This window comes from Gossypium arboreum, chromosome 10 (assembly GCF_025698485.1).
Source record: "Gossypium arboreum isolate Shixiya-1 chromosome 10, ASM2569848v2, whole genome shotgun sequence".
NCBI classification, from domain to species: domain Eukaryota; kingdom Viridiplantae; phylum Streptophyta; class Magnoliopsida; order Malvales; family Malvaceae; genus Gossypium; species Gossypium arboreum.
The window spans coordinates 129,526,134-129,547,799 of NC_069079.1; the positions used below are offsets into that span (position 1 = coordinate 129,526,134).

Here is a 21,666-nt window from a genome sequence, read left to right on the forward strand (position 1 = left end):
CTTAACTGTACCATTAAACTATGTTTTTTTTTACAAATGACCTCAAAATCAGTTATTGCTTTAAAATCAATCTCTTTAACGTTAAAACCAATTGAATAGCAAAATTTCAATGTAAATGATCATCAATCTTGACATAATCAATAAACTGATGTTCCCCTTTTTTTTTCAAATTTAATTTAAAATTTTAAATAAATGCCACTCAAGATTAATACGTTCTCTTAATTTTTTTTAAAAAAAAAGGTAAAAATAAATAAATATAGTGAAAAATGGAAAGAGCTTAAGCCCACTTACTACAGTGTTTACTAGAATGAGTGTGGACCTTTTGTTTTAAAGATCGTTGCTGCATCTTTCAACTCCGTGTGCTTATTATTTTAAAGAATGTTGCATTTGAATATTTTTAAATTAATTTTAAAAAACAGTTAATTTAATAATATAATAAAAAAATATTTTTAATAGAGCTGCAATTGTTGGTTGATGGGAATCGAGGATTCAAATAAATTAAGAATTTGTACTAAAGTAATTAATTAAATTAATTGGACATAATTTTATATAAGACAAACGTACGCTATTACACATAATAAATTTCTAACTTTTGGTCCCTTTTTTGGTGCCAAAGCCTATTAACATTACCAACTATACTTCCTTTAATGCTCATGAAAACATGTTTCTACGATGCAATTGTCTTTTTATTTTTTAAATTATCCTAGTATTATTTATTTTATAAAGTTCAAGATTACTGACATTATTATGTAGGATCGAAACTTAAAATTAAGTATAAATAAACTCATCTTAATTAGTGACTATGTCGCTTGAATTCACTCTATTAATTTTTTAATTGGTAAAAAAATCCACCAATAATGTAAGGTCTTAATATAATGATATATTATTAAATTCTTTTCAAATTAATGATTGTGATTAAAAGATAAAAAATTAAAATACTGTAACTATATCATCAAACAAATTTTCTAAAAATTTGTACAAATGATCTCAAATTAGTTATTGCATACGTCACTTTCTTTAAAACCAATCTCTTTAGTGTTTGTAAATTGTAAATCATATTTGACATGATCATCAATCTTGGCATAATCAATAAATTAATGTTCCTTTTTCTTTTTTATTTCAACGTTAATTTAAATTTTAAATAAACGTCACTCAAAATTAATACGTTCACTTAAATATATATATATTTTAAAATAAATAAATAAATATAGTGAAAAATGAAGAAAAACCCAATTTTTTTCTAACCAAAAGGAAAAAGGAGCTCACTACTAACAATAGAAAATACTAGAAAGGAAGACAACAAATCCCCAAATGGGATAACAGATTGGGACTAATTACATTTTAAAATATGACAAAATTGCAGATACATTGATCTACATTTTGCATTTTCTAACCTACAAAAGAAAAAGACTTACAGAGGGAACAATACCATTGCCTACATTTATTTATTTATTTATTCACTATTTAACTTCTTTCCGAGTCCGAAAGTTTAGCATCACTGCCTGAACAAGATCCTTCCGAGCCATTAGATCTGACCTGCTTTGAATCGGGATGTTTTATAAAGCTATCTGACATGGAGGTGGATGAAAGTGTAGCGAAACTCACAGTGGCAATGCCACCGGCAATGGCACTTATGTCCCTAGTTCCGCTGTATAGCCCTCTGCTTCCGGTAACAAGGATACCTTTTTTGTCAACTGCCGGTAATACATCAATTAATGGAGGGTTGCCCTGTGTCGAACCACTAATGAGTAACCGGAGGGTTTCTCTTGCACCTTTTTCCACTACAGAATCAGTTGTATCCGGTAATAATGGGTTTACGAGGTTTGGATGTAACGGAGGGATTGAGGTTGAAATAGTAGCACCTGCACTAACCAAATAACCTTGTCCTGAAGAGCAAACATCAATGACTGGAATATGAACAATTGGATCACAAATCAAAGGTGTGAAGGTTGGAATTTGCTGTGAACTCGCCAACGGTAATCGGACCAATGGTTCCGGGAGGAAAGCTGGAAAATCCAGTGATGGTACATCAGTAAGACCAAGAGGTAGAGTTGGTTTCAACGAGCTGGAAGAACCATTTGTTGGCAACATTGATGAAAGCGGTGGAAGCTTAAAAGATGAGATTGAAGAGGCAGGGAGTTCGGAAGTAGCTGAGCATTGTAGTGTCGATGATCCTGGGGGACACCAACAATAGTAAGGAGAAAATAGAGGAGGTCCTACGGAGGAAACCTGAGAAACACCACTTGGAGTTGGTGGAGCGGCAAGTTTTCCAAGTGATTCAAGGAAGTTAGGAGTGAGCGAGCAACTCTTGCTGTCCAGAAGATTGTCAGTTCCAGCTTGATTGCAATTAGAAGAATCATTTATAATAGGCGAAGCAACTTTAAGGCTCTCGGCTAACGGAAGATTATCTCCACGCCTTCGCAGCTTATCCCTGGTGGTGCTTCTCGGGAAAGATGAGTTTCGGATCAAACCCTCTTTGAAAGAGCTTGATTTTGGACTTAAGCTACCTTGATAAAGTGCATTCACCTTGGATGCTTGACTGCTAGAATGTCGGGATCGCAAAGATTTTGATGTAGCTGATGAAGATTGCCCATTGTGCACAACAATAGCATCGTGTGTGGTACTGGGTGAAGGTGAACTAGCACAACTTGCTTCCGGATTCACAGATGATCCTAGGAGATAGGCACGAAGCTGAGTTGCAAAACAGCCTAATCGTGACTCGCTGATTCCAGTTAATTCAGCTATAGATGGTTTACTTTTGATTAGATCCTTCATCTATTGAAGGCAAAAAAATACAAATATTAGACGGCAATCACTCGACAAACAAAGCAATTTGTACAGTACTGGTAGTGAGAGTATTAAAGAGTTAAAAATTGGTTACCTTTGAGAGCAATTCAACCCCCAAGAGCTTTGATCTTTCCGAGCACCAATAGTAAAAAAATTTGCCATCAGGCAATTTCACAAGGAAAGATCGTCCAGAACTGTCTGTTGGGATCTCGTTGATGGAAACATCAGCACACTCAGGTTCGTCACTTAAGGTAAACAATCTCTCAGTTTGACCATCATCCCCAACAAATGAAAGGCGCAAGTCCGATGTTGGCAAGAGCGTGAGACTCAAATTTCCCCTGTGAAATTCAACAAGATTTAGGAAACATTTTTATTTAGTAAGAACGCGTTTACAAGTAAAATATAAAAAGCAATATGAGAAAAGCATAATATCAAATCTCTAACATTACAACTGGTATGCACCAAGCTGTAAGATTTAACAGTTTAAATCATCCCAAAAAATCCTAGCGGGAATTTTAAATGGATCGGCTCTAAGTTAAAAATTCAATATAACAAAACCCTAGAGAAATTCAGTTTGTTCTATCTCAGGCATATCACACACGAAACTAAAAGTACCATCTGCTATGACATTAGTCCTATAGAACTTAATATTTGGTTTTGCTCAAACAAACAATAAGAAGCCACTACTCAACCCAAGTATTTAATGGACTGAAACAAGCAGAAGGATATCATGACACATCTTACAAGCTTCCTTTGCAAAGGCATGAACAAATATGAAAACTTATAAGGGGTTTCCCTAATAAAGAATTTGATCAAGTTGACAATTACAAAACAAAACAATCAATAAGAAAATGAATGGCAAGGTAGACATACAAGTTCAAAAACAAAATTGCAACAAAACTGGACATAATAAAGAATGGCAGGGTAAACATACAGTTCAAAAACAAAATTGCAACAAAAATACTTAGAGATAATAGAGAATGGCAGGGTAAACATACAGTTCAAAAAACAAAATTGCAACAAAATTAAGACTACTGACACTGACAAAGCAACATAAGTTTAATTCATACAAGTCACTAGCACCCAATCTTACTTATTATTGATTCATTGAATGTGAACCTTGTATATCCACAAAACAGCAGCAGCAAACTATATAATATAGGAGATGAAACTACCTTTATTTCCTCATTATTCAGAGATCATTATAGAATACGCCCACTTTACCTACAAGTCAAAAGATATATTTATTTGGAAGCATTAACATGATGACCAACAACAAACTAAAATAGAACCCTGCAATTTCTATTGACTATTAACCACTAAATATACACCTTCCATTCAAATTATGCAGTGGGGTCAATGTGGAACTACAGGACAAATTTCAACACGTGAAATCAATTAAATTAGTTAATAAATCAAAAGGTATTGACAAAAATGAGTATATGATTTAGATATAGGATTTTTGCAGACGACAGTTACCAAAACATGATAAAAAGACTAACTTCTAAATGTGTAACCATGCTGAATGCAACCAGAAAAGATGAAGGAATCTAAATAAATCATGAAAACCAATCCAATATGGACTCAACAGTCAACACTAGGTTAAATCAAAAAAATAATGCCTTTAGTATACCTCAATCATTATAAAAAGAGAGACAGTCACTACAATTATGAAATAATATAACATAGAGTAGAATGATACTTGGATGGTATGACCGGTTCAAAGATTAAGAAAAGCGTTGGTATCCCCAATTTAGCAGAGTTGATATAAGAAAAAAACACCGAAATAAGTTACTTGCAAATGTCAGCACATATAATCACTTGATAATACATGACATGAAAACTTATAGGTAGTAAACAAGTGTAACATACTGTGACAACCAGAACATTCTAAATCATGTATATTTTAGACTAGCTGCCTGCATGGAGTACTAAAAGCATTACCATATAACATAATGCAGTCAATTAAATACCATCTTAACCCAAAACAGAGACATTAAGGGCCTAAAAGAGTTGTTGCAGTGATCCACGGTAAATTGACAAAATGCTACATGCTTAAAGGCTATGAAAGATCAAAGGAATGAGACCATCAAAATGGTATCATTGATGAATATGAATTATGGATAAAAATCTAAGGAAAATAAGCTAATATCTATAATTGGTCTCCAATATTTCAAACTAAGCATTAGCTAACTAATTTGATAATTTAAGGTTCCTAAATAGAGGAAAAGAAGCTAACTTGTAACTGTAATGCACTATTAGCTACCAAGCAATTGGCTTTGATTGGACTAATGTGGAGATTCTTCTTTCTTTCTAGTTAGCTAGCTAACAAGCAAGGCTATCTATTTTAATTGTCACCTTTGATTTCTAGTTTCATCAATATTTATATATGTTATGATAATTTATAATTAGTTTATTTAATTTAATATCTTAATTAGCATATCACCTACTAAAGACAATTTCCTAAATCATTTAAACTAAACCTCGGGGGGCCTACCACGAAAGGTTAGTTTCTAGAGAGAGCAGAATGTAAATACTCAACGGAAATTGTTAACAATTAAGCATACGGCTCTGTGATATATGCTGTAGGTAAATGCTAATGATTTGCAACAAAAAGGCTAACATGCATCCATGGACTGTGCATGACATTCAGAGCAGGATAATCTATGATAAATCCAAGACTCCGATATCATCAAAAGTTCAATTACCTTGCAGCAGTAGGCTGAAAACAGGTTCCTTGTTTGTTAATCTTCCCCACTCGAATTGAAACCAAAGGTATACAAAAGCACCTCGCCAGCATACCAACTTCCGATGGCTCAAAATGCTGAAATTTATCCAAAACAAATGAAATTACACACACAACACATCCAACTTGAAAATTTTAAGAAGAAAATACAAATATGAGCTAAATTTCATCATAGAATTCGATATAAATGGAAAATTTTATCAATTGAAATTCCAAACTATCAAAATACCTGACTCAAGTGAGCTAACAATCGATCCTCGGCTACGCCGTTCGAAACATTGACTTTCAACAAAGGCTTTAACCTTTCATCGGTTCGACAAGCGCCGATTACTTGCATATCCAAAGCTTGTAACCATTGCAGAACCCTATCTTCTCGATCGCTCTGTTGAAGCAACAAATCTCCATCGTTTTCCTCTACGAATATATCCGTTAACCGTTCCGTAAGTCCGATTTCGTTCCTCACCTCACCGCTCTGTCCCGAAGTTGTTCCAGATCCAACGCTAAAGGTACCAACGACGCCGTTGATGGACGAAGATGCGTCCGACGAACCGATTAATTCGTCGTCGTCCCGATCCACGCGGTCGTCAACAAATTCCCCGTTTCTAGAATTAACCATCTCGAAATCAAACAAAATCTATAAAAAATCAAATTCTTCGATTTATTAAGAAACTATAGATTCGATTACGAGAAAAAATATATAATCACAAGCGTAGAGATCAAATGGAGAAAACTTCGACCAAAGCGATTCTAGAGAGAGAAAAGGAAGATTTTTAGAGAGAGAAAGGGAAGATTTTTAGAGAGAGAAAGAGAGAAATATATCTCCTTCACAAAAATGGTGATATTAAAGATTAGGGGGAGAGCTTGGATTTGGCTATATAAAGAAGGAACAAAAACTATAAAAAAATATCTGGCGGACGTCAAGCTGGCGTTAGAATTGATTAATTGTTGTCATTTGAGATCCGTGTTTTGATTGATTAGGTTTTTTTTATTGGTTTAATTCATATTTTAGTCCCTTTACTATGTTAAAATATAAAATCTAACTCTTATTTTAATAATTGTTTTCATTTAAGATCTGTATTGATTAGTTTCTTTTTGTTTAATTATCATTTTAGTCCACTTACTATGTTAAAATATAAAATTTAATCCGTTTAATTTTACATAATTTGATCTACACTATTAGTTCTTGTGGTTAAGATCATGATATCTTTTATTTTTTAAATAACCTTGAGTATTCGATTCATAGTCGATATATAAATTTATTATCGATTTAAAACTTAATTTATGATTTAGCATTTGAAATGTGGCGAAGCTAGAAAAATTTTTTAGAGGTCGAATTAAATTGTATATTCTTACGATAGTAAAAATACAATTTTACCATTTTAATAGTTTATATCTTTATAACTTTTAAATGATTAAATTAAATTTGTATTATTTTTGGGGTCAAAATGTAATTTTACCATTACTAATTTTTTTTATAAATTATAAAGGTCATAAATGAAAAAAATGTCATTTTAGGGGGTCCAACCCCTGCAACCCCCTTTTCTCCGCCATTGCCTTTGAACAATACTCATTTTCTCATTTTGATATCAAACTTTTTTTTATCGTATATTAATACTTAAACTATCATTTCCATTTCAACTTGTCCAAAAAGAAAGTTACCTATAAGAACATTACATGCGACACATTCTTTTTAGATAAAATGAGAAAAGTATAATAGTTCAAATATTAAAACGGGACAAAAAATTAGGTACTAATATGAGAAAAAGAGTATAATTCAGGAGATTTTTTTTAAAGAATATAATTCAAGAATCAGATAATAAATAAAGCATTGGTTTAGCAAGGTTAGCTGAAAATTCTCAAACTCTATGAGATTGAATAACAATAAATAAATAAAAATTCATATCATCACTTGAACAACAACAACAAACAGCTTAATTAAATTGTACTTCTTAACAATATTATAAAATTAGAAAGATCATACCCTAAATTAGAACATAATAGAGGGACTAAAGCCAAAATTAAACCTTTATTATTTGGTAAAAAGACCACGTCACCTTTTATTTTGTTTTAGTCGTGCGGACCCCACTAAAATAGAAAAAGCCACGTCAGTAGGGAGGGAGGGGCGATGATAATGAAGTATTAATTTGTTTGTTTGGGAAGTGAGAAAAGGAAAGAAAATATAAGAAAAAAAAAAGAAAAGAAAAAGCAATGAGTGACAATCAGCAAATGGAAAAGGACTGATTAAAATAGTTTGGAAGTAAATATGGATTTTATTGAGTAGTTGGGGGGAATATTCGTGGCTTTAAAGAGTTAAAAGATTCAAATCTAGGGACAGACAAAAGGTTATTAGTGGGGTCATTAAGGTGACTTAATTGATGGTTGAAGGGGCAAATGGAAACAAATTTTTATATATAAATTATTGATGTAAGTGGATCTAATTGATTACTTAATACTATTAGAAAATTTATTTGAAAATGTTGGATTTTTTCGATAAAGACTAGAATGTGAGAAAAATTTATAAATTTTAAACAAGTATATTAGGTTTTTAAAATATTTAAGTTCGTATTGTATGTTGTTGTAGTATGTTTTTTAGTTGTGTTTATGCATGTAATTTTAATTTTACAAGTGATTTTAAGGATGGTTTTATTGTTGTCCTCTCTGGTTTGGTGAATGCTTAATTGTTTTGTCGATTTTTACTCGACGCTTTGGACCATCTAGGGTTAATTTCCTTATCATATTAATTGCTTACAATTAGTCCAAATATGTTGTGTTTAATTTGTGATGAAAAAAATTGTCAATGAGTCATAATGTTCTATTGATGCTGAGGCTAAAACATTTACTATGTTGATGGAATTTGTCCTTCACTATCACAAGAGTGTTTACTTTTTTTTCTCCTAAATTGTATGGTTCTATTTTTTGAATAAATTAATGAATTTATATTTCAAAAAAAAATTTCAAGTTTGAGTTTCACTATAAATAATTATTTTATGGGAGTCTTTAATTTCACCGTATGTTGTTGTTATGGTTAATTTTGGCCCAATGGGTCAATTGTCATGCACAATTACCATATACGAGTCAACAATCTTATCATGTGTTGTTGTCATGTTGATTCTTAACCCAATTGTACTTAGTATTGATTTGATTCTACTTTGTAATTTGTATTTCTAATTGTACCATATTTATATTCATAAACTCTAAAATATTATTACATGAATAAATCAATTATAATTTGAATTTCAAAATGATTAATCCAAACTTAAATACAAAATCGACTACATTTGATAATAACTCAAATTCATTTAATACAAATTCGAAATTGAGTCAAATTCAAAATTACTCAAACCAAAATAAATAATTTAAAAAGCCTGAGCTAAAATTTAAAATAACATGAATAAAATATTAACCTAAATCTAAAATACCCAAGCCCAAAAATAATTTGTAAATTTATAAATCAAATTAAGGTAACCCAAAACCATCCATTTGATCTGCACAAGTGTTGTGCAAAGTGGAATGTGACATGTAGGTCCAAAATACCATTTATTGGTGAACATATTAAATTTATGACAAATGACTTAGAGACTCGGTCGGGTTATATTATAGAGAATTCATACAAAACGACAAATAGAGCATTAAATGTATGGATCTTTGTGCAGAGTTTGAGCAAACTGGGTTACTGGTGCCATATGACTATGTTCCATGGGATTACTTCACACTACTTAATAATGAGATCCAGTTCAGAAGCTCCTTTTAAGTACGACACTTAAAAATGTTATCGATAAAGGTTTCTAAAAAAAGATTGGGATCAGTTTCCCTTCTGGCCATTCAGTTTAGCTTCGAATCAACGTATTTTATTTTATTTTTTAATATTAAGGTTAAAGATAAGTATTATTTTTTATTTATAAATTAGAAAAAATTATAAATAATTTTAAATATTATGTTAAAAATTAAATATAATCAGAATTTATAATAAAATTATTTTTAAAAATTCAATCTTTAAACATTTAGTTTTTAGTTGCTTTATTTAAATATGTTACATAAAAATAATAAAAACAAAAACACCAATATCTTAGTTAATATTTCTTTCCTTCTTGAAAATGGTTTTAGATATTTTACTACCGAAATAGTGTTGAGTTGATTTATAATATCAACTCAATCAGTCACAATATGAACGACAGAAATTTTAAAGCATTAAAAATATCAATTATGATTATTGAAAAAATATCAAATTATAATTTTAATCCTTCTACCATGCTCAAGTTTGCTTTAATCGATCTCTATACTATTATAATATTATTAGCAAATCCAAAATAACTAAATATTCCGATTAAAATGCTAACATGATTTGTTTTCTTAAAACATCCTTTCCTACTCATCATGTTGGTATGAATCTTTTTTTTCCTTTTATGATAAAAAGGATGTTTTTAATCAAAATCTATATCAACAATTTAATAGAGATGGTACGAATTATTTAAACTAACTGATGATATTATAAAGATAAAGAGACCAAATCAGCCAAATTAAAATGCAGAGAACCCAAAACCATAATTTGATCCAAGAAATATAAGTAGCATAACCTATAAGGTAAACAAATCAATTAAATGGTAAAGAGCTAACCCCATCAAAACGCTGGCAACCAATGGCATGTGAAACCTGGCATGTGAAACCTGCAGTTTGACATCCAAAGCTGGTCCTAACAGCAATTAAGATGGATGAAAGTTACTCGAAAATTATCATCAGTATATTAAGTAAAAGCCATCTTGAACAATACGACGACATTCAATAAAACTAAAGAAACCAAATCTTTTTCATTAGCAAGAAATCGTTGTTCGATAAGTGATGAAAATTGTCTTCTAATCCTTGGGCAAAGTTCATTTTCTGTTTTTAGTTTAAAATCTTCAAACCAATGATTGTGGTGAACATACTATAATCAAGGTTGCAGCAACAGACAGATTTCACGGTCTAACCAATAACCTAACAAGGTAAGGCTTACTATCTATGATCACTTCTTTTTCTTTGGTTCTGTCGCATAATCATTTATTAGTGTTTCGACATCTTTCCAGAATAGGCCCTCAACCAATACTCCGTCCTTAGTGAACCTGCAATATTTCGACAGGTTAGAAACGTAAAAGGGATTGCAGGCATGTGAATGGGATGGGAGAAGTGAAATAAGGGAGATACCATTGAGTAACACTTTTGGTCAACTCAACCGGTTTCCCTGCAGATATCGACTTGGGATCTGCACTTGCTATCGTAAGTGTATAAAGATCAGAGAATCTTGGTAACTTTGACGAGACCACCAAACCAGTACTGGTTACGGATCCCTGAAAACATGAAATCAGTACTTAGATGGGGAAAACAACGTACACTTAGCTTTGTATGGAAGCACACATGAAGGGCATCTTAGAAACCTCGAAAACTAGATCCATTGGTATAGTGGATTTACTTCTAATCTTTCTAGCGTAAAAATATCATGGAGGCCCTAGTACTTGGTGTCATATTGTATTTTGCCCCCTCTACTAAAAAATGGGTAAATTATTCTTTGTACATTAAATCAAAGAGCAAACCGGTCATTTCTGTAAAAATTTCATCAATTTCTACAGTTAAAAATTGACATGACTGACATAGTAACCAAACAGTAACATGTGGCATGCCACATGCACCTCATGCCGGCATATAGAGGCCAGTTTTTTAACAGTAGGAATGGATGAAATTTATAACAGAAGGACCAATTTACTCTTTGATCCAACGTATAGGATATAATTGGCCCATTTTTTGAGTAGAGGGGGCAAAATACAATCTAGCTCCAAGTATAAAGGCCATAATGGTACTTTTACCTCTTCCCAGTTTGGTAAGCTCCTTCCATCCAAAGGCACACAAGAAGCACCAACAATAACGTAAAACTTTTTTGAAAGATCATAGATGTTTGGAAAGAATAGGAGTTTGTTTGTATTGAGTTGGCAGAAGAACATCATTAGATTGGGCAATATTCAAGAATAAAGAAGTCTATGGGATGCTAGGCATTATTCCACATCATCACTATGAGCATAAAGCATTGACTAAAAACGCAACATTGTGATAAGGATGAAATGCAATAGTCTAACCATAAAGAAAACACAAGAATAGTAGATGAAATCATAAATCTTCTTTTTCTTCAACTTCATTTATGATGCAAATATTTTTTCAACTTTCTAATGGAAATTAAGACAAAGTGCTAGATGACAATTAATTTGCATCAAAAATGCTGCCATGCCAATAAGAGTTAGATGGTAATCTCATGAATTAGTAACCATGCAGAAAAGTTCAACATCACAGGCTTAAACATGTATACATGAATATAATCTCAGCTTAAAGAAAAAGAGATCAATGCATAGCACAAGATATGATTTAAGGAAACGTTTAATTAGAAAGTGAAGGAACTTACAGCAGGAGGATAAGTAAAGAGAATTGCATTCTTTTCCTTAGTGTATATGACCAGCTGGAGTACTCCATTGAAAACTATATATTTGCCAGAGTCAAGGATCAAAGAAACATGAAAATAACATAATGATTACATTCTTTAGTTGCCAATAAAAGGAAGGGAAAAAAGGGAAACTAGGTTAGCACCATCTTTTCTTAGTAGCAGGTACACTTAAGTAATTGGTTTCAGTTTCAAGTATTAAGACAAAAAGATTGTCATTGTTTTCGCATCTCGTCACAAGAAACAAAGAAGAACAGATGGGAATTTCAACAGAATTTAGTTCATATATGATCAGATGACAGACAAAATTAAATATATTTAGCAATCTAAAACTCAGTCTAGTTGCCGCTTTTGCTACTCAGTACATATCTAGAATGTAAAAACATAAGGTCCATTTGGTTACAAAAGCTAATGTAATTTCACACAATTAAAGTTCAAAATTGAACCTTTTTATGACCCTAATTTCACTTTCACATGGATAATTATTTTCAGATCTGTATTATATTTATAACACTTGATAATAATACTACTTGTTTCTATCAAATACCAAAATTAAAAGCAAAACAGAACCTAATTTAGATTCTATCCAGTTTATCATCGCAGTTTCAAGTTATATATATATATGTAGCAATTCAATCCAAAATTACCATGCTTAAACACAATTCATCTAGCAATTACAATAAACCAAAACAAAAATTATGTATAAAAAAGGTTAATTCGAAAAAAAAAGGATATAATACGATGCAACCGATGAGGAAATCACGGTTTTCGGGGAACTTCTTTTTGTAAAATTGAGCAACAAGAGCGATTACAATAATAATAGTTCCAAGCAATAATCTGATATTGCTCATCCTCACATCTTCTACATATCCGCGACTCTTCACAATCTATTCCAAAAAATAATGGAGATATAATTATTCAAAAATTAAACTGTGATTTTGAAAATTAATGGATCTAGGGTTGTTTTGATTCGTATTTTTTTTTTCACTCAATTTCTTTTTACCTCAGTGACGGATTCATCGAGGATGTGTTTGATGGAGCCGTGATCCAATAGATTCGCCTTCTTCGCATTTTTATTTGCGGTTTCTGCTTTTTTTTCTTGCATCTTTATGGAGGAAAATAAGCGTTGCTGGTATTCTGAGACTGGAGGAGACTGGCACAAAAATAGAGAAGTCAAGGTTTATATAGGGGCTTATGGAGTGGTTAGACGACGTCGTTTGCTTTTTGGGCCATTTTTTTTTAAATAGTATGATTTTCATAAATCTTTTTAAGGGTCCAACTACCTGTCAAAGCTCGTAAATTTATTCAAAATTTAAAAAGCTTTAAACAAAATATTAAACTTTAAAAATAGATTTGAGCAAAAAATTAAACTTGTTTAAAAAATGAGTCAGATTTAAGCACATTGAAATTTTGAACTAAGCTCGTTTCTAGTTTTGTAATATGTTATTTTTTATTTTATATTTGATTAAGTTTAAGTTAAATATTGAGTTTCTAATTTTAAGTTAAACTTGAACTTGAAAATATTCACTCTGGGCTAGGGTTGATTATACGCCAAGTGGAATTAGTTCTTTTTCTTTTCTTCTTTTGTGATGTTTTACTTGTTTTCTCTCATCAAATGACTATTGGACATAAAAAAGTTGTCTTGTATAGGAGAATATAATCTCCATTCTCATGTTATTCTGTTTTGTTCTATGATGATCTAGCTATTATAACTTGATTTTGGTCTAATCATTCTTGTAGTACCTATACTTTTCACAAGTTTAAAATTTAATATTTATACTTTTAATCCTAAGATTTAACCTTTTACTCTTTTAATTTAGTATTTGAAGTCTTATTGATATTGCCATAAAAATAATAGCAATAAATTGGTTATATGGCATCTTTAATATAAAGTATTATACACATAAATGTTGAAATAAATAAATATGTTAGGCTTCAGAGTTGTAAGGTTTTTCAAAATTGTTTTATAGAGGCATTATGAAAGTCGACACTTTTTTTTTCTTGCGTATAGATTTTATGTGATTTAAAATCGATCATGTAAATTTTTTTAGAGTGTTGTCATTTAGATGTTATTCATTAAATAAAAAAAAATAAAAGAAAGACTAAATTCTGGGAATCAAACTCATAAGTTTTTGTCTGTACTTTAGCACAATTGACTTGCAGAGTCCTTTTATACTATTGCCTTTTCAGATTGATCTTAGAAAGAACTTTTTACGTGCTATCAAAGTGATGATCACAGGGCTTATCTCAAAGCTATTGATGTTGATCCAAGGAACCCAAATCTCTTTGTAGTTGCGGGATCGGATGGGTATACTCGCCTTTATGATATCCGCAAATATAAGTGTGATAGCTCAACTGATTTTGGTCAATCTGTAGATTATTTCCATCCCTCAGTCGATTGATGATCGTCAATTTGGAGTAGAAGGCTTGGCCATTTCAGATGATAGTGAGGTTCTCGTATCATACCGTGATAAATCCATTTATCTCTTTACCAGGAATATGGGGTTGGGACACAGTGGAACTGAAGCTGTTGAAAAAGCTACTCCTCAAGTTTACAAGCGACATGGAGCTTCTGAGTTGTGGAGAATGTGAGCTTCTTTGGACCTAAATCGGAGTACGAGGTTAGTGAATCTGACTGGTTTGGCCAGATATTTATTTGGAAGAAGAAAGGAGAATAGCTTATTCAAGTAATAAAAGCAAATAAGCGTGGGGTTAAATGTATGGAGTCTCATCCACATGCCACAGCTTTGGTTAGCCGTGGAGATGAGGGCATCAAGATATGGACACCAGAGGCTATTGATAAAGCTCTACTTCCAATAAACGTTGAGGAGGTATGGCCTTGTTCTAATCTCTTACATCATCATCATCATCAAAATAATTTTGGGTATAAATAAGGCAAAATTGGGATGATAAAACTTCGAATCATTCTAAATTTTAAATTAATTTACTTTGAATGTATATGTTAATTTTTTAATGGTGGGAGAGAGATTACGAGGCGTGATTTTTTGTTTATTTGTTTATAAAGAGGCTACAATATAATTTTAATATTTATTCGCATTCTTCTGTTTTGATATTTTGAAATTATTATTTTACTTTTATATAATATATTTAATAAATTTAGAAATAATAAAATTTGAATTATTTGATATATTTTGAAATAACATTAACTGAATTAACCAACCTTTTAAAATTTTTAACCATTAACCGAGCCGAAATTTTTTCAAAAAAATTAACCGAACCAAAAATTTTTCAGTTAATTCGGTCGGTTAACCGATTAACCGAAAATTATATTTTTTTTAATTTTTGGTTAAAATAAGTATAAAATTAACCGAATTAATCGAATTAACAGAATTACCCGAATTACCCGAATTACTCAAATTAACCGAATTAATCGAATTAACGAAATTATTTGTATATAATTATATGTTTTTTATTTTTATTTTTAGTTTTAGATTTTTATTTTTATTTATTAAATTATTTGTAACTTTTATAATTGGGTTGGGTTGGGTACTTGGGTTAATATATATTAAATTAGGTATTTGAGTTTATGTTAGATTGAGTTTGAGTGAATAGTGAGCTATTTATATATTATAATTTTGTTTATTAATTTTTGTCGGTTAACCGAACAGTTTCAAACCGAATTAACTGTTAACCAAAAACTCAAAAAATTATTAATCGACCCCAACCGAATTTTTTCGATTTTACACAAATTTTGCACACCCCTATTTTGAACCCATCCATGTTCATTGTGTGGTTTATTTTTCTGTTTAATTCATTTCCTCTAGGGACTGCTGCACATGATCTTGACCTGTCTATTTTATTTAACATTATGAAGATTGGCCTATTTACTTTTGACTTTATTAACAAATTCACCTTTAGATTGGTACTTTAAATTCTTTAAGAGGTATTTAACGTATCATATTATTTCATTTTAAAAAAAGAAGTGTATGAATAATTATCATAAAATTAATAGTCTAGAAATCAAATTTAAAGAGAGATTTAAATTTTGATTAAAATGTTATCAATTATTGTAATTTTATAAATTTAAAATTTAACCTCTGTAACTTTATTTTAAGTATTTAATTTTTAATTTTTAAATTTTAAAATTTAAACACCATTAAAATATAAAAACTCACTTAATAATCATGTAATAAAAATGTTAAATGAGTTTGAATTCAACAAAATAATTTTATCAATATCAACAATTGAACTTTAATTTTGAAATTTTAAAACTAGAGTAATTAAATTCTTTAAAATAGTACATATATTAAAATTCAAATTTACAAAGATATTTTAACCCTAAATTTTAAAAGGATCACATTGTTTTTTATGTTTTAATTATTTTCGCATTTACTTTTTTACTCTCACCAAAGAGGGGAAATGGTTTTTGCTCTAACCTTTCTTTTTTACTTCTTGTTTTCCCTCTTTGTTCTTCATAAACAAAACAATTTACCTAAAATTGATGTACAAAATTTGAACACAAATTAAATGTTGGGATTTCCAAATTCCATTCAAATATTACAGGTTTATTTCAAGGAGTAATAATATTTATAATATATATTTTTTAAATATATGCTATAGTTTTCTGACCAAACAACAAATTGTTGAAAATAAATGGAGGATGAGTAGGGGAAGAAGCATACTAGTTTTTCTCTAAAGAGGCTTTGGTTTCATGTTATTAATGCCATCTTTAATAAGCAATAATCGAACACCCTTGACGAGTTCCTCTTTAACCATGAACAACACGGCAGCTGCGAGAACGCTCTGTATGATTTTCGTGTTCATGCCTTTGTAAAAACCGGCGAAGCCTTCGTATCGGATCATCTTTAGAATAGCATCCAGAGTCCCTATATTGATTCAAATGATGGAAAATATAACAAATTAATCTGAAAATCGAGACATGGAAATATGGTTTCGTCATCAGCTTTTTTTTTATAAAGACCAACTCTGATGCAGTAACATTATCAGGTTGCCACTGTTAGGTGTTCGTACATAAAGACCCCAGAAGTTTTGAGCTAATTGTTAGACCATTCTATTAGAAATTGGATTGCATTTTGCCCCTCTACTAAAAAAATAGGCAAATTAGTCTTTGTATGTTAGATCAAATAGCAAACTAGTCATTTTGTTAAAAATTTTATTTATTTTTATTGTTAAAAATTAGTTCTTGTACATCTGCATAAGCATGCCACGTGTAACTGCATGGTTATTCCATTAACCAAGCCAAGCCAGTTTTTAACATAAAGAACCAATTTACTTTTCAATTTAACATACAATGACTAATTTGCTCATTTTTTGAGTAAATGGTGTAAAATACAATCTGACTCTTAATACAGAGGCCTTTATGATACTTTTACCGCTAATTGTTCAAATATTAGTATAATGTAAACTTGAGATAATGATTTGTACCTTTGTAATGATGCCGTTTGTCCCCGGTTGTAACCTGTTTAGCTTGAAGCCTTGACTGTAAAAAGCAACAAGGAAATGGGAAAGAACGCATTTTTTCTTTATTTCGTAGTCTTCTAAGACATTGATTCATAAAATTGATTCAGAATGGTCAAGAACAAGTTTTCTCTTCAGAAAAATGCATGTCTACATGTCATACAATCATACCTTTACAACGAGAAGAGGATATGTCACAACGGTAGCTCCAAGTTTGGCCAAAGCTCCAAGAAGAAATATCTAGAATAATTGGACAGTTCGTGCTGAGATTAAAATCTAGAGAAGACGAAATTCTCAAGGAATGCTGACATGATTATTAGTAAAGGGAGATTAACTCAGAGTCAACCTCCAAAGCAGTTACTCCATTGTTGCCCTGCTTACTAAGAGCTCGTCTTTTCTTCAACTTCTTCAACATCGTTTCATACAGCATAAATTGTATAGACGGATTGCTCACCTGAGAGAAACATCAAGAACAATCAATGAAACATGCATAAAAGATGGAAGGGTCACGTCTTACATACCATTATCAGTGTTGGGAATACACCTTTCCAGAAACCCAATAATCCAGCTTCATCATAGACTTCTTGAATCTACAAGTACTCCATTTGCAAAAGCATGTAAGAAAATCTAACATTTTAGTTGAAATCAATAAGAACAAAGATTCAAAGTAAGAAATCCAAAATTTTAAGATATTTATGAGTACTGACCAGGCCAGTATAATAAAACGAAACTCCATGTCCAAACAATAAGAAAATATTTATAATATAATATGACCATTGCTGTTTTCACCGCCTTGAGATAACTTGTATGAGTTTCAATAAGTGAATTACATGAAGAACAATATAGATGAAGTGACTGTGCATACCACATGGTTCGTTCCATAAGAAAGAGGCTCAATGACCGGAAGAGCTGTTTCCTCTGGAGAAGTCGTTGCCAACCTATTAGAATGGTCTTTCTTAGAGATTTTTGTGTGAGTCTGCATTACAATATGTGTTTAATTTAAACATGAACAAACATGTTAAACTAAACAAGAAAAAGAGATTCTCAAATTGCATGTGTAATTTAGAACTTGAAAGAAATGCAACTCTTTGTGTAAACTAGAACAAAATAGCAGATGGTAAGCATAAAATGATGCTGGGCACAGTGATTAAGAACACATTGAACACATTCAAGGGGCCATATTTTCTCAAGGCATAATTTTTTACCTGCATGCGTGTCACAACAACCCAGATAGGATTTGTCAACAGAACATTTACGCACCTACACAGACAAATGGTTAAGCATATATTAGCTCACAGACATACAAAGAAGAGAAAATTACTACTCAATTGAGGATATTATGTGAAAGTAATTCGCACATATGCTTTAAATTTCATGTAAGAGCTTTTAAAAAGCTGATATGGGGCAAACATTAGAAACACATAAATTTTGATTACCCAGATAAAGCTGCTACAACAAGTGAAGAAAGCATCCCAACTGATCCATCACCAATCCCTTTTTTCTGGCTTTGAAGTGCTGCGGTTTCAGCTTTGTTCCTGAATATTTGATAGAAATAATAATAAACACCCTGTATGATAGAAATGTGTAAGCCTTATGAATCCAGAAGGAAAATAAACAAACAGAATTCAAGTACTTTACATAGTCACTCAACGAAAAGAAAAACAGTTTATGAAAGCCAAAAACAAGCAATCCATTTCAACGATAGATCAATAAGAAATCCAGTTTGAAAACATGCATAAAGAGTGTAGTTAAGAAACAAAAATCGCTCCATGCTCATAAGATAGTGATCAAGAATTTGATTTAGCTCAATAGCAACTTAACATCAATAAGAACATGTCAGTCCTAACTTGTATGGTAATTAATCTCATACCAGTTACATTTTGGGTTAGGGAACACGGTATTTCTGATATTCTTTTCATAAATATTCCAGCTACAGTTTGAATTTTACATGAAATATGGTATTCAAGATATTGGTTTTCAAAAATATTAACAAAACTAAAGAATAAAGAAAAAAATCTAGAAAAGAAAAAAAGCACTGGTACAGATCTGTCATCAAATGGGGAATTTTAGGGTGAGCTTCACTAAAAAAAACTTAGAAAAAGCTTTTACCAAAATAAATAAGATTTATCAATGTTTCTGAGAATTTACTAAAATTAGCCTTCCACCAAAATATCTAAGGATTTACCGATATTCTGTGGATTGACCAATTTTTCTAAGAGGTTTAGTAAATTCTTAGATAGTTTGGTAAAAGCTTCTCCTAAGCTTTTTTTTAGTGAAGCTCACCCTAGAATTTTCCCACATGGGACCACTTATCATTTACATTGAAACTCGCAATGCATTTATCAGTAAGTTCTCTTAGCCGGTTTACAGTAGCAATTTGCCAAATAGAATACATCCAAAATGAACGATTCTCAAGGTAAAAAGCACGAACACCTCGGGGGAACTACCAATACTAAACTGGGTCCATTCTAACAATTCTTAAGTTCATAAATCCACTTCTATCTTTTCCCATCACTTTCTCAGCAACCAAACAAACAATGAAACAGTGTAAAACAAGTAAAAGGGGAAAAAATTACTTCCCACTTCCCATCCTTATTAATAGAAGATTCAATTTCATTTATTTCACTTGGCAACATTATCATTACTGAAATTAAACCAATAAAATAACAAGAACAATCATGCTATATAAATCTAAAAGGTTATCACCTGAGAAGCAGCTGTACCAACTAAAGAAGGCGTTAAGCCTCCATATAACCGTTCCCATCCTTCTTGTTTTGCAACCTATTAACAAAAATGAGCCAAAAAAATAAAATAAAATCAAAACTAAACACGAAATTACTAACACTCTTCACTTGTTACTGCAAAATCAAAACCAAAAATTGATGATGATAATAATAATAATAATAATAATAATAATAATAAAGGAAATCGTTAAGATGCAACATCAGTAATAATCTAATTACTAATATTCAAAAAAGAAAGTTGAAAAATCAAACAAGTAAACAGTGGCTAACTTAAAACAGCTCAAAAAGCATATTCCGTTAAATATTCAGAACTTTCCGCTAACTATAACGTAAAGCCGTCAACTATTTGAGGAAAAAAAAACCTGGCACATTTGTTCAATGGTGCCGACTTTCCGTTTCTCTCTCTTGAGATCACGCTCTGTTTGTTGACGAGCATTTACCTGCAGGTCAAAGCAAAAAAGAGTAAAATAAATTTAATTAGAAAATTTTGAATTTGAAAACGGAAGTAAAAAAAGAAGAAGAAGAGAATCGTACAGTTTGAAGAGGATATGTGATGATTTGAGCTATGATCCCTCCACCGGCTCCAGCTAGTCCATTAATTAAAGCGTCCGACATCGTTTTTTGATCCCCGAGAAAAAAACTAAAAACTTTCTCGAGAAAATTTGGTGTTTGAAGACGTGTTAAAGAGATCTAAGGATTTTTGGAGAGGGAAAATGAAAGAAAGAGAGGGAAAAAAAAAAAAAGAAGAGAAACAGCGGAGGGTATCTGTGACTTTGTATGTAGCGACTAGCGAAGAAGCGTACAAGACATTGCAATTTTCTTTTTTCTTTTGCTTGTTTTCGTTCCCTTTAAGAAAGCAAATGAAAGGGATTTTGGATTTTTTTTTCTTCAAAATATTAAAAAATTTATGAATTTAATTGGACTATACACAATTATGACGTGATTATTATTAGAGTTAATTGTATCAGACATCCTCAAACTATGATCTTACTCTAAATTGGTTTTCAAATTACAAAATATTTTAATTATGTCTCTAAACTATTAATATTATATCAATCATGTCCTTTCATTATTAAAACAGTTAAAAGAAACATCAAGGTTATGTAACTGAATTTAAAATGAATTTTTTAAATAGAACGTTGTCACGTAACTTTTAAAGTAAAATCTAAAAATAAAGTAAAATTTAAAAAAAAGAAAAAAAGTGGACGATAAAACTTTTACAAAAGCTTGAAAATCTCAAAATTAATATTTTTAAAATATTTTTCTTTAATATTTTATTTTAAATTATGTCACATAAGATTTGATATGTTATTTAATAGTTAAATTAACGATTTTAGTAACTCAAGAACCTAATTAACATAACATTAATAGTTTAGGATGTAATTAGAATGATTTAAAATTTAAAGACAAATTTAAAATAAAAATCATAATTTGAGATATTTGGTGTAATTAACTCTTATTATAAATTAAAAGGTTAAAATTAATTGTCCCTG

At 30.9% G+C, this 21,666-nt stretch overlaps 3 protein-coding genes across 5 annotated transcripts; all 3 read right to left on the reverse strand.

The window, feature by feature from the left end:
* Window positions 1-1,312: 1,312 nt before the first annotated feature.
* LOC108482954 (uncharacterized) lies at window positions 1,313-6,414 on the reverse strand. Its single transcript, XM_017786067.2, has 4 exons — window positions 5,763-6,414; window positions 5,496-5,611; window positions 2,882-3,125; window positions 1,313-2,775 (listed from the first exon to the last, which is right to left on the reverse strand). The coding sequence occupies exons 1-4, from the start codon at window positions 6,147-6,149 to the stop codon at window positions 1,465-1,467; spliced, it is 2,058 nt and encodes a 685-aa protein (XP_017641556.1). The 5' UTR covers window positions 6,150-6,414; the 3' UTR covers window positions 1,313-1,464.
* Window positions 6,415-9,997: 3,583 nt separating this feature from the next.
* On the reverse strand, window positions 9,998-13,176 carry LOC108480525 (signal peptidase complex subunit 2). 3 transcript variants are annotated; one of them, XM_053019632.1, is made up of 6 exons: window positions 12,994-13,176; window positions 12,722-12,877; window positions 11,955-12,032; window positions 10,712-10,854; window positions 10,524-10,629; window positions 9,998-10,217 (listed from the first exon to the last, which is right to left on the reverse strand). In XM_053019632.1, exons 1-5 carry the CDS (start codon window positions 13,093-13,095, stop codon window positions 10,533-10,535), a joined length of 576 nt encoding a protein of 191 aa, XP_052875592.1. In that variant the 5' UTR covers window positions 13,096-13,176; the 3' UTR covers window positions 9,998-10,217; window positions 10,524-10,532. The 3 variants fall into 3 exon arrangements, with proteins under 3 accessions (XP_052875592.1, XP_052875591.1, XP_052875590.1); XM_053019631.1 differs by having other exon boundaries at window positions 9,998-10,223; XM_053019630.1 differs by lacking the exon at window positions 9,998-10,217 and having other exon boundaries at window positions 10,309-10,629.
* Window positions 13,177-16,462: 3,286 nt separating this feature from the next.
* On the reverse strand, window positions 16,463-21,079 carry LOC108480398 (peroxisomal nicotinamide adenine dinucleotide carrier-like). The gene is made up of 11 exons (XM_017783390.2): window positions 20,708-21,079; window positions 20,536-20,613; window positions 20,136-20,210; window positions 18,866-18,996; window positions 18,635-18,689; window positions 18,295-18,405; window positions 17,951-18,019; window positions 17,776-17,883; window positions 17,601-17,669; window positions 17,397-17,451; window positions 16,463-16,837 (listed from the first exon to the last, which is right to left on the reverse strand). Exons 1-11 carry the CDS (start codon window positions 20,786-20,788, stop codon window positions 16,644-16,646), a joined length of 1,026 nt encoding a protein of 341 aa, XP_017638879.1. The 5' UTR covers window positions 20,789-21,079; the 3' UTR covers window positions 16,463-16,643.
* Window positions 21,080-21,666: the final 587 nt, after the last annotated feature.

Excerpts from the sequence above, each read along its gene's own strand:
- LOC108482954 (XM_017786067.2), bottom strand. The coding sequence starts at position 6,149 with ATGGTTAATTCTAGAAACGGGGAATTTGTTGACGACCGCGTGGATCGG. Across the intron at positions 3,126-5,495 it reads TTTCAGCCTACTGCTGCAAG|GGGAAATTTGAGTCTCACGC; the intron begins GTAATTGAACTT and ends TGAATTTCACAG. Across the intron at positions 2,776-2,881 it reads GGGTTGAATTGCTCTCAAAG|ATGAAGGATCTAATCAAAAG; the intron begins GTAACCAATTTT and ends TGCCTTCAATAG.
- LOC108480525 (XM_053019632.1), bottom strand. The coding sequence starts at position 13,095 with ATGCAAGAAAAAAAAGCAGAAACCGCAAATAAAAATGCGAAGAAGGCG. Across the intron at positions 10,855-11,954 it reads TCTTTACTTATCCTCCTGCT|GGATCCGTAACCAGTACTGG; the intron begins GTAAGTTCCTTC and ends TCATGTTTTCAG. Across the intron at positions 10,630-10,711 it reads ACCAAAAGTGTTACTCAATG|GTTCACTAAGGACGGAGTAT; the intron begins GTATCTCCCTTA and ends GAAATATTGCAG.
- LOC108480398 (XM_017783390.2), bottom strand. The coding sequence starts at position 20,788 with ATGTCGGACGCTTTAATTAATGGACTAGCTGGAGCCGGTGGAGGGATC. Across the intron at positions 20,614-20,707 it reads TCACATATCCTCTTCAAACT|GTAAATGCTCGTCAACAAAC; the intron begins GTACGATTCTCT and ends TTTGACCTGCAG. Across the intron at positions 17,452-17,600 it reads ATCCTCTTCTCGTTGTAAAG|TCAAGGCTTCAAGCTAAACA; the intron begins GTATGATTGTAT and ends TGCTTTTTACAG.